Here is a 12,513-nt window from a genome sequence, read left to right as displayed (position 1 = left end):
ACGCAAGAAGACAAAAACAACTAGAAAATGACTTTTAAACAGGAATTATTCTTATTTTTCAGAAAGATTTTTAAAAAAAGGTAACAATCCATTAAACAAAAGCAAGTGGTTAGGACTCAAGATCAGTTGGCAAGAAAAATAAAAAGTAAAAACCCAGGAAGCTTCTATGGCAAACCACAAGAAACAGAGCTCAATCGGTATATCCATTTTTATAAACAAATGGACTGATTTAGACAAACTTAGCTGCTGTGTTGATCTGGGTCGCCGAAATGCCAAGTATGTTGAGTTAATCAACTATCTAAGGTTCATATGTGAAAGTAATGATACTGATGAGAAAAGAGCCGGACACAAAGATCCCCTTGTGGGAAGGAGACATTGAGCAAATTCAGATGAGTTCAGATTACCACAGTACACTGAGCCTCCTTGAAATTAACATCAAGTGTGTTTTAACCCACCGTATAGAAACGAATGAAGGCTAAGCAGAAAGCATGTGCTTACAGGAAAGCAAACATGCATACACACTAATATGCAGGCACCGGAACTTCTATTCTACTATTTGAGAATAACACAAGTCATTTTAATTCCCTGTCTGTACCAGCTAATGTTTTTCACTCTCACGGATCATACCCACATTCTTTGCCTGTGGCTATAGTCTAACCCATATAATGGGACTCCCTAACCCGTTAAACTGTAGCAGTAAGTTACCTAATTATTATGTTTAAAATACATATTTATTGTTCATTAACTAATGCATTTAGAGCACTTAGAAGTATGGCTGGTGCTTAGAAGTCAATCTCTAAATACATGTTGAACTCATTTATCCTTCCTTTTCCCTCTGAGGGAGCACATAGCAATGCTTCCTAATGTTCATAGCCTAATTCAGAGGAACCACATAGTAAAATGAATTTAAGAAAAGATATTGCATATTTTTTTCCATATCCTATGAACAGCATATTTTACATCTTTGTTCCTCAAGCTATAGATCAAGGGATTCAACATGGGGATAATGAGAGTATAAAATATAGAAGTCACTTTGTCAGTGTCAAAGGAATGCCTGGACTTGGGCTGCAAATACATAGAGAGTAAAGTCCCATAGAACACTGTCGCCACTGTCAGGTGGGATCCACAGGTAGACCAAGCCTTGTGCCGACCCCCAGTGGAGTTCATCCTGAGAATGGCTACAAGGATACACAGGTAAGACACAAGAACCACCAGAAGGGATGAAATCAAATTAAACACTGAGAAAATCATAATAATCAATTCAATATCCTGTGTATCTGAGCAGAGCAAAGATAACAAGGAGAGACAGTCACAGTAGAAATGACTGACAACATTGTAGCCACAGAAGGATAAATTAAATATCTTTACAGTGATTAGAAGAGACACAAATGTGCTATAGAGATAGGGGATTGCCACCAGAACCAGACATACCCTTTGTGACATGATGACTGTGTAGAGCAGAGGGTTACAGATGGCCAAATAGCGGTCATAGGACATTAGTGACAGAATGAAAAATTCACTAATGATGAACATAATGTAGAAAGCTCCTTGTGTGGCACAAAAGTAATAGGAGATTGTATTTTCATCCACAACAAAACTTGCTAACATTTTGGGTCCCACGGTTGTTGAATAACCCAGATCAGTGAGAGATAGATGTTTGAGGAAGAAGTACATGGGTGTCTGTAGCCCGGAGTCCACCATAGTGAGGATGACCATGCCCAAGTTGCCCACCACTGAGATCACGTAGATGACGAGGAAGAGCCCAAATAACGGAGCCTGCAGCTCAGGGCGGTCTGTGATGCCCATGAGAATGAACTCGCTCAGAACGGTTCCATTGGGTGTTTCCATCCAGGTTTATCAGAAAGCCTACTCTGGATAAAGACATCAGCACAGTCAACAGCTGTTGTGTACTATCAGCTGGTAGTGTTTTAGGATGCAGAGCTAGAACCAATATGACAAATCCAAATTTCCAATTCAGGGTATTTTAAAATAAACCCGCCTGCCACAGTAAACATATGTAACAATGATAGATAGATAGATAGTCAGTCAGTCAGTCAGTCAGTGATGATAGAGATAAGATTGGAGACAGAAATAAATCAGTGGTTTTTCAAATGGGATGATTTGTAGCCCAAAGAACATCTGGAAATCTCTTGAGGCAGTTTGATTTCCACAAGTAGAGTGAGTGAAAGGGGGGAGCTAATGGCATCTGATGGTTGGAGTCTAGTGATGCTGCCATTTGTCTCGCTACATTAGGACTAGATCCCCACACACAACAACACAGTTTTATCAAAACCAAAATGTCAATAAGGCTGAGATTTACAAACACTTACATAGACAGATATAGATAGATATAAATACAGATGTAAATACAGATATAGGCAGTAAATTTTTTAAATGGTAAAAAAATGTATATGAATATCCCTAATAAACTGCTAATTAAAACAATACCAGAATAGAAGGAGGATGACAGAGTAGAATGAAATGATTGGTGGTTTAGAAAATTGACTATCAGCATTTCAAAAGAAAGAGAAAGAAAGAAGGGAAGAAGGAAAAAGAAAAAGGGAATTGATACTGGCTACAAGGAAAATATGTGTCCAGTGTCTTTTAGTGAGCCATAAGAAAGGCAATAGAAAAATACAGCATTAACAGCATTCAATTATATATCTATACTGTATATGTTTACAGAAAATCCACCTTTTTCTCACATAAAACATGGCTTATAACCTTGTGAATGTCTGATATCCTATCCCCATGTGCTTACCTCTCCATGTCAGAAATACTGAACTACTCTTAAACATATTTAAATCAAAGAAATAAGAAGCAATATAAATCTTGTTTAAAGTACAATGATGAAAAGCTAAAGAAAAATTATATTAAGTGCTGATTTTCCAGTAAAATAAGGAACAACACAGTTTCTGTCACCATTCTTAGACATCTATGGACAGCATCAAATTGCGTTTTCATACTTTACTATCTGTGCTGATTATCTGACTATTATTTTTAAGGCTATGTATCTTTTGAGAAAATTGGATGTGTTTCCTTCAAATTCCACTGGAAACTGAACAAGCTGTATATTGGACCATCACCTTAAAACTGGATACTTAAAAGATTTCTGAACACCAAACATTATTTTTCCTATCTGTGTACGATGGAAGTACTCACTTTGTTCATCGAAATTTAAGGAAAAAAATCACATTTATAGATTGTTTTAATTTCATATTAATTATTAGAATATTTTGAGATGAAAATAAGAAGAGCCACAGTTACCAACTGACTAAAGATTTAGAAAGACATCAAACGAGAAACTGACCACCTGCAGCTTCATGTTTCTGCCATAATTTTTATTATTTATTCCTGGCTCTTTATTTAGCCTTTCTTGTCCCACAGTTTTGTCCTTTCTTATTCATATGATTAAATATTTATATGGAATATAAATATTACATTAACAACATGGCACTGACATTTTAAAGATGCTCATTAGCATTTGTGAAAATATTTGAACAGTTAATCTGAAGGGAAGGGGGGAAGTCCTGTTCTGCTCAGACATTATTAATAGTAGGATGTACATGGAACTAGAAGTCCTCATATTTTGCTGTGCTTTGTCACAGAATGAAAGTGTTATTTTGCAAATGACTCCGAAACTATTCAGATACAAGTACAATATGAAGCCTCATGAAATATACTGTTTACCTGTAATGGAACCTCTGACTTGGCTTCCCCATGTGCTTCATAAGGTGCGTAGTGAGATCAATTTATTCATTCTTTTTCAGCCTTTGAGACTCTCCCTGAGGAGACCCCAAGCAATTTCTTGATTGTCCCTGAAGCACTGAAATCACAACAAAAAGCAAGGGAGAGTGTGTTTATTAGTCCAGAACAATTTTACACACCAGTGAGTTAGATATATTTTTGTATGTGTATTACATTTCTACCTTTTACTCCTGATTAATTTTCTTTTTTTCCCGACTCTGATGTTTATTTTCTGTCCATGTGGTTAGACTATGCCACCCAGTTGTTCGGTCAAACATTAGTCTAGATGTGGTTATGGGGATATTTTTCAAATGTGATTAACTTTTAAAGCAGTAGGTTTTGAGTACAGCCAACTTCCTTCCAGAATGTGGGGGGGTCCTTTTCTATCAAGAGTAAAGACTGAGAACCCCTAAAGAAAAAGGAATTCTGCTTCCAGATTGCCAGAAAGAAATTCTGCCTCAGTTTCCCACACTTGTGCTCAGCATCCACCCTTGCTATCTGCCAGGCCCCACAATCACATTGTATAATCTTACATGGTCGTGTGTGGATATTGATACAGCTACAACTACACTTAAAATGATACGTATTTCCATTCTTAAGTGCTCACACAGCAGTGAGATCTCTTGATAAGAACAAATATAGTGTGTCAATGAATTTTGTTAACTATTTCAGGTTAATTATATCAAAACGCTCTTCCACGAGTAAATATACAAGTTTTCCTCTCTCACAGTTGCCTTAACTGTGTTCTCTCTTGTTAATTATTACTACAAGGTGTGTGTATCTATTATTAACTTCTTCTTGTTTTTGGTTTGATTTTTGGTAGGTCTAGTAATTAAATAAACACTTTATTGAGGCATCTTTGAATATAATAAACTGCACATATATAAACTGTAAAATTTGATGTTTTGACATATGTATGCATCTGTGAAATATTAGAACAATCTTGATTGAAGAGCATACCCATCACCCCTAAAGTTTCTTAGCATCTCTGTAGTGCTTTCATTCTGCTCTTTCTTATCCTACACTGTCACAGGCAGCCTTAGACACGAGGTTTTATTTTTTTTAACTTTTTATGTTAAAGTAATTATAGAATTACAGGAAATTCTAAAAAAGAGCACAGAGAATCCTTGTGCCCCAATTAGTTTTTCTAGTAGTGACCACTTGCATAAATCCAGTACACTATCACAACCATAAAATTAACATAGCTACATTTCACTGACCAGATTTCAGCAGGTTTGCATGCACTCATTTGTGCCTTTGCATTGATACAGTTCCATGCAACTTTATCACACATGTACACATGTAACCACCATAACAGTCAACATATTACAACTTACTCCGTCACCACAATGCTATCTCCCATGCTGTTCCTTTAGAGACACACCCTTTCCTTCGGCTCATTTCCGTGTCTGTATCCCCTGCTAACCACTAATCTATTTTTCATCACTGTCACTTTAACTTTTGAAGAGTGTTTTATAAAGGAAATGCCATTTGTTACCTTCTGCAATAGGCTGTTTTCACCCAAGACAATTTTCTTGGGGTCCATCCAGGCTTTCGTGTGCATTGATGTTTGTTCCTTTATTACTTACGAGGATTTGTCCGTGGTATTGATGATAGACTTCATTTACTCACGGAAAGACATATGGGGTGTTCCCAGTCTTAAACTCCTGCAGACAGAACTTCTATAACCATTTTCATCAAGGTGTTTGTCCAAACGTAAGTTTTCATTCCTGGGCTGAGTGCCCAAGAGTGTGAATGGCAGGTTGCTCTAATTCTGATGCAGTAAAACTTACTGATGTTTACTTTTACAGATAGTGATTTTGATGCTGTGTCTATAAACACTTCACTAATGATGGGTCCTAGATGGAGACTTTGCTCTGTGTTCTTGTCTAAATGTTTTATAGTTTTACATTTTACATTTTCTTCGATTTTTAACCAGTTTGATTTACATAGGGTTTAGGTCAACATTGCTTGTAGCTTTCTTTGTTTTTCCTATGAACGTCCAGTTACTCCAAAACCATATTTAAACATTCTTTTGTTGACTCACCTTTGTACATGTATGAAGAATTAATCAGGCTTTGGCAAGGTCTACTTGTGAGCTCTCAGATCTTCTCCATCAATTGATGTGTCCATCTCTCCACCAGCACCACCCAGTCTTGATTACTGTAGCCATATACTACGTCTTAACATGGCATAGAACGTTTCCTCTTTATTATTCTACATTTTAACATGTGTTTTAGTTATGCTAGGTCCTTGGCCTTTCATGTACATTTTAGTATAAGGTCATCTGTATCTCCAAAATATCTTTCTGAGTGATTTTATTTGAGTTCATGTTAAACCTATAGATCACTTTGGACAGGACGGGTATCTTTATTATATTCAGTCTTCTAGTTGTGAACTGAGTATGTCTACCAACTCATCGAGATCTTCTTTGATTTTTTTAATCAGTATTTATACTTTTCTGTATACAGATCTTCATTTTTTCTTAGTTTCACCAAAGTATTTCATTACACTTGGGTGATTTGGATGTTTCCTTATTTTCTACCTCACTATTTCATTATACTTGGGGTGCTTTAAATGGTATGTGTGTAAATTGAGTTTTGAATGTTAAACTTACCTCACTTTTCTGAGGTAAGTTAATAATCATTGTTCGCTATTGTTTTTTATATATTATTAGATTCAATGTGCAAAAATTTTGTTTAGAATTTTTGAATATGTGTTAAGACTGGTATTGTTATTATTTTTATAATAATACCTTCTCCTGCACTTTATACCAGAGGAAAATTCTTCTAATAAAGTTGGAAAATGAAACTTCTCTTTTGTTTTCTGGAAGAATAAGAAGATAATTGGTTACTTCTTTTTCCCTAAACATTATGTGGTATTCCCTAGTAAAGGCACCTGGACCTGATTTTGGTGTGGAGTTATTTTTAATACAAATTTCTATTTGAGATCATTTTTTACTTGAATTTTTTATAGTGTTTCTTAGTGTCCATACACGTGTGTGTATATATATATATACACACACATATATAATTTAAATTACATCCTTTTTTATTATTCTGACATAAAGCAGATTGCTATTTCAAACACAATATTAATTTGGTAAAGTTTCTTTTGTATGTTTGTTTTTCTAATTTCTATTGTCTTTACAAAATTATTATGGTATTATGTAATAAATTTTATTGATACTCAAAATATTCTATTGAACTTTTCATTTACATAGAAATTTCTGGGTTTTTTGAATGTTTGTGTTCTATGGAAAATTAGACAACTTCCTTAAATAACTTATATGTCTACTTAATAACGAAGTAGAGAGTAACTTATAAAATGAATGAAGTACATTATAAATGTCAGTAAATCTCAATACACTTTGTTCTCTTTTTGTACATCTTTTTAGGGACTATCATTCTAGGGCACATCTAGGTTTATTTTAGAAATGGGATATTGGATTGTGTTTATTTAGTCAAAGTTTTTTTTTTTTCTCAAATCCAGATATTAGAGACTTTTAACTCTTAATTATAAAAGTTTTAATTATTTACTGAAGATATTTTGGGGAAAACATATAAGCAAAAAATAAGCATTTTATTAATCTCAGCAGCCACCACTACTTAATATTAATGTTTTGATATACCTCTGTCCATAATTTTCTAGGAACAAAAATAGATTCTTATATTTATATATACATAGTTCATACTTAGGTTTACTATTTTTTTCTTAGTGATTAAAAAATCAACTGTAAAATTCGTTCATATTTTTAACATGACAATATACCATTATTTGGGTCCAATTAATTTTGTTTATTCTAAATTATTTGACTACAGAGAAAATTGTAGTCCCTGACTGTGCACAGAGTCCAGTCCCTCTGTGATGTAAATGAAGTGCCATGAAAGTTAAAAAATATTAAAAATAAACAAAAATATGGAGGAATTCAGAGAAGATATGGAGGAAGTTTGTCCAGAGGTGGTAAGATGTACATCAGTCGTTACACGTCATGTACACTTTCACTAGAAACACAGAGTAGACCAAATAAAGGGATTAGCTCCTTTAACTTATTAAATCAACACAGTGAGACAGTGGATCCTAATCAAAATACAGTACACACTCAATGAATCAAATTTTAGGAAAGTCAGCAACATGGAAGAGAAGCAAAAAAACTAATTTATCTTGGAGTAGACCTCTTATGGAAATAGACACAATAAAAACATGAATTTTAAACAAGAATTCTTTTTGTTTTTAAGAAATTTATCTAATTGATACATCCACTGGTGTAGACAAAGGGACTGATTTAGACAAAATGAGATACTGTGATGATCTGAGTTGCTGACATGCCATGATGTTGAGTTAATGGACTAGAACTCAAACATGAAAATGATAGCGCTGAGGAGAAAAGAACAAGACCCTGAGATGCCCACGTGGAAGGCGGGGTTTTGAGTAAATTCAGATGACTGTTGACTTTAAATCATCTCACTCCAATGAGCCTCCTTGAAACCACAATCCAGATTGCTCTTAACACATCCCGTGGAAGAGAATGAAGACTAAACTGGGATAAATGTGCACAGAAGCACACATGTGTACACAAACATTTATAGATACATGAAAGTTTATTCTAAAGGTTGAGGATACTAGAAGAGTCATTTAAATTCCCTCTTTGTGCCTACTATTCTCCCTCACTCCCACAGAGCACACCCACTCTTCTTGACTGCTCTTATGGTCTGCACCATCCTAACTCATTCTGCTGTACTCCAGAATTGACTTCATTATTTTGCTTATGTTTCATCTCCTCTTGTTAGAGATGGCAAAGATTTTTTTTCTATCTTTCTTACACTAATAGACTTATAGCACTTAGAAGTCCAACTGACACATAGAAGACATTCTCTAAATATATGAGGAACTTATTTGTATTTGTTTTTCCCTCTGAAAGCACACACAGCAAGGTGGAAAACCCTTAACCTAATTGATAAAAATCAGTGATCTTTAAGAACAGGTATGGCAGAGTTTTTTCCACATCCTTTGTAGAGCATATTTTACATCTTTGTTCCTCAAGCTATAGATCAAGGGATTTAACATGGGGATGACAAGGGTGTAAAACACGGAAGCCACTTTATCAGTGTCAAAGGAATGTCTGGACTTGGGCTTCACATACATAAATGTCAAAGTCCCGTAGAACACGGTGACCACTGTCAGGTGGGATCCACAGGTAGAAAAAGCCTTCCTCCTACCTTCAGCAGAGTTCATCCTGAGAATAGCTACAAAGATGAGCAGGTAAGACATGAGAACTATCGCAAGGGTGAAAATCAAATTAAAAGCTGAGAAAATCATTATCATATATTCGATTTCATGTGTGTTCGAGCAAAGCAAAGATATCAAGGGGAAATTGTCACAGTAGAAATGATTGATGACATTATAGCCACAGAAGGATAAATTAAAAAGTTTTATGGTGACTAGAAGAGACACAAACGTGCTATAGAGATAGGGGACTGCCACCAGCATCTGACACACCTTCTGGGACATGATGACTGGGTAGAGCAGAGGGTTGCAGATGGCCACATAGCGGTCATAGGACATTGCTGACAAAATAAAAAGTTCGCTGATAATGAACATGATGAAGAAAGCCAGCTGTGTTGCACAAAAGTAATAGGAGATTGTATTTTGATCCACAACAAAATTTACCAACATTTTGGGGCCCACTGTTGTTGAATAACCCAGATCAGTAAGAGCCAGGTGTCTGAGGAAGAAGTACATGGGTGTCTGCAGCCTGGAGTCCACCTTGGTGAGGATGACCATGCCCAAGTTGCCCACCACTGAGATCACGTAGATGACGAGGAAGAGCCCAAATAACGGAGCCTGCAGCTCAGGGCGGTCTGTGATGCCCATGAGAATGAACTCGCTCAGCATAGTTAGGTTGTGTGTTTCCATCTGGGTTTTATCAGAGAATCTATTGTGGTCAGAGACATCAGCACAGTCAATAATAGTTCCATGCCGTAAATTCTGGTGATTTTTTCAGTATTCAAAACTGGTATAAATAAAATAAATCCAAATTTGCATATAAGCTCTATTAAAATAATCCATTCCCTGCAAATAAAACATACATGTATAGAAACAGAATCAAAAGTCAAAATAAAGAGAAAGTTGGAGAAAGGGAGAGACTTACAATTTCCAAAGGGAAAAATTTGTCCCCCAAAGAACATTTGATAATGTTTTGAAGCATCTTGGTTGTCACCACTGGAGAAGGGGTGCTGCCGACCTCTAATGTTTATAGCCCAGTGAGCTTGCTAATTATAGTACTATTATTACTGTAACCCCCAACTAGAGAGAATTATATGGCCCAGAATGCCAAAGGGCTAAGACTGGCAAACCCTGATATGTGTGTCGCTATATACAGAGATTGATATAAAGGTAGAAAGAGGAAGCAGAGGTGAAAAGAAATGATATAAACTTTAGATTGTTTAATAGGTCAAAGTAAACCTTTCTACTGTCTTTTCTAGAATGATAATTGTATTTACACAATTATGATCACATTATATAACTCCTGCCCTAATTACATCATAAAATTTTAAAGCCCACTGTGAAACATTTAGAAGCCCCTGTTTTAAAACAAATTTATTTGAAAGATCTTATGTACTGATGCTACAGGATAAAAAAATTAACACAATTGACTAATATTGGACAGAGGTGTAAAGGTAAGGAAATTCTATCAGACCATATTAGATATTATTTGTCTTCATACAAGGAGACTTTCCAAGAAATATACATAAGATATAATCTCTGTTATATCTCCATTTTTGGTATATACAAAGGAGAACTTGGGCAAATGTAAATTACCTTAATGTCTTTATATAAATCAGCCAAATCAGCCATTTCTTGTGGGGTTATTGGGAAGATAAACGAGAATTAAACCTTTCAATGTGTTCATGGTACCTGGAAATACCCTCAGATCTCAATTACATAGGATTTTTCTGTTGTTTGTTCTTAATTTCTTAGTAGAGGTGGCATGTTACCTAAAAGGGATTATCTTTATTCATGAACATATAAACTATTTTTGTGTGACTTAACATTTTTGTGAGGGTGTGATGAGGAATAGATCATGTGTTGTCTAGGTAACAGGTCCCAGTGCCCTCCACCATGACCCAACTTCATGACTACGATGGGATACCAGTGCGCACTTCTGGATAATTTATCTTCTACCTTACTTAAAACATGTAATGTATATTTACCTCAAATTTAACATGTTTCACCCCTTCAAGTGTGTTTTCACTGTAACACAAATTCCAAATTGTTTTTAACACATAAGGTATATTTTGTCAAGGAGGATCCTAGGCTAGTGTGAGGAAATTCAGCAAATTGAGAGACAGTGATGTCACTGGAACTGGTTTTATATAATGAAGCTTTGTAAACATTTCTTTTTGATAAATGATTCTCTGCAGAAAAAAATACGTTTAAAATCAGTATATTACACAATAGGATACTGGCAAAATAAAATACATGGACAATTATATTTATTTTTGATATATAAATACATATCTATTATATAATTATGTTTATGTTCTCTATATATTTATATGGACTCCAGAATGTTATTTGATGTTTAAGTGCACACATTAAAGCCATAAAGAACTCCTCCATAGCATGGTACAGCATTTAATGCAGACAAATAAAAGTCCAATGAAATAAAGATGTGTATGAACATCTCTAATAAGCCATCATTTAAAAACACCAGAGTAGTTCCAGAGTAGGTGGCTGTCAGCTAAGATAAAAGAAATATCAGTTTAAAAAGTTGTATTAGTGTGTACCTAAAAAAAAAATAAAAGAAAGTAATAGAATTGTTCCTAACTACAAAGAAAATAGCAGTATCAGGAGTCGTAGTGAGTTATAAGAAAGCGAAAAAAAAAAGTTTGTAATATCAAGTTATAAATATGTTTAAAGGAATAAACACATCTCACACAAACTGGGTTGTGTAAGGTTGTGAGCTTCCGATACCGTACGTGTCCCCAGGTACGTACATTTCTCATGTAAGAAACACTGAACTACAATTAGGAAAAACATATTTTAAATGAATGGAAATGGTGATATAAATCTTCTTTAGGTGCAAGGGTGAAAGGCTACAGAAACAAATTACGTTGGTAAGTGCTGATTTTGTTGTGAAATAACGGGGGATTGAAGACCTTTTTCTAACCAGCATCAAATTAATTTCTCATAGTTTATCATCTGTGCTGATTATCTGATTATTTTTTAAAGTTATACTCTTTGAGAAAATTATATGTGCTTTCTGTCTGATTCCACTGGAAATTGAACATACTGTATATTGTACCTTCCCCATAATACTGGGTCCTCAAAATCTCTTAGCCTCCAAAAATTGCTGTGCACATCTCAGTGCAGGTGGAAACCACCATTTTGCTCATCAAGATAATCAGAAAAAAAAATATTTACACATTAATTTAAATATTCATTAAATATACAATATTTTGAGAAGGGACTGAGAAGAGCCCGGTGTCACTAACTGACCAAAGATTTGGAAGGACATCAAACCAGAAACTGACCACCTGCAGCTTTATAATTCTGCCATTTCTAAATTTCTTACTCTTTAGTTTTTCTTGTCTCTCAGTTTTGTCCTTTCTTATTCATATGATTAAGTATGTAAACAAAACATAAATATTACATAAACAATATGACACTGACATTTCAAAGATGCTCATTAGCTTTTGTGAAACTATTTGAATATTAATCTGAAGGAAAAGGAAAGCCATCCTGCTCTGCTCCATGCATTAT

At 34.9% G+C, this 12,513-nt stretch overlaps 3 protein-coding genes across 3 annotated transcripts in view; 1 reads left to right on the top strand and 2 right to left on the bottom strand.

The window, feature by feature from the left end:
• The window catches only part of LOC140698879 (olfactory receptor 5J2-like), an 88,736-nt gene that overhangs the window by 21,515 nt on the left and 54,708 nt on the right, over nucleotides 1–12,513 (top strand). The gene's annotated exons all lie outside the window — the stretch shown is intronic.
• On the bottom strand, nucleotides 907–1,848 carry LOC102542744 (olfactory receptor 8K3-like). The gene has a single exon (XM_006214040.3). It carries the CDS (start codon nucleotides 1,846–1,848, stop codon nucleotides 907–909), a length of 942 nt encoding a protein of 313 aa, XP_006214102.1.
• On the bottom strand, nucleotides 8,722–9,675 carry LOC102526217 (olfactory receptor 8K3-like). Its single transcript, XM_006214143.2, has one exon. The coding sequence runs from the start codon at nucleotides 9,661–9,663 to the stop codon at nucleotides 8,722–8,724; it is 942 nt and encodes a 313-aa protein (XP_006214205.1). The 5' UTR covers nucleotides 9,664–9,675.

This window comes from Vicugna pacos, chromosome 10 (assembly GCF_048564905.1).
Source record: "Vicugna pacos chromosome 10, VicPac4, whole genome shotgun sequence".
NCBI classification, from domain to species: Eukaryota; Metazoa; Chordata; class Mammalia; order Artiodactyla; family Camelidae; genus Vicugna; species Vicugna pacos.
This window is presented reverse-complemented; position numbering and strand designations above follow the sequence as displayed.

Coding starts and splice junctions, on each gene's coding strand:
- LOC102526217 (XM_006214143.2), bottom strand. CDS start 9,663: ATGGAAACACACAACCTAACTATGCTGAGCGAGTTCATTCTCATGGGC.
- LOC102542744 (XM_006214040.3), bottom strand. CDS start 1,848: ATGGAAACACCCAATGGAACCGTTCTGAGCGAGTTCATTCTCATGGGC.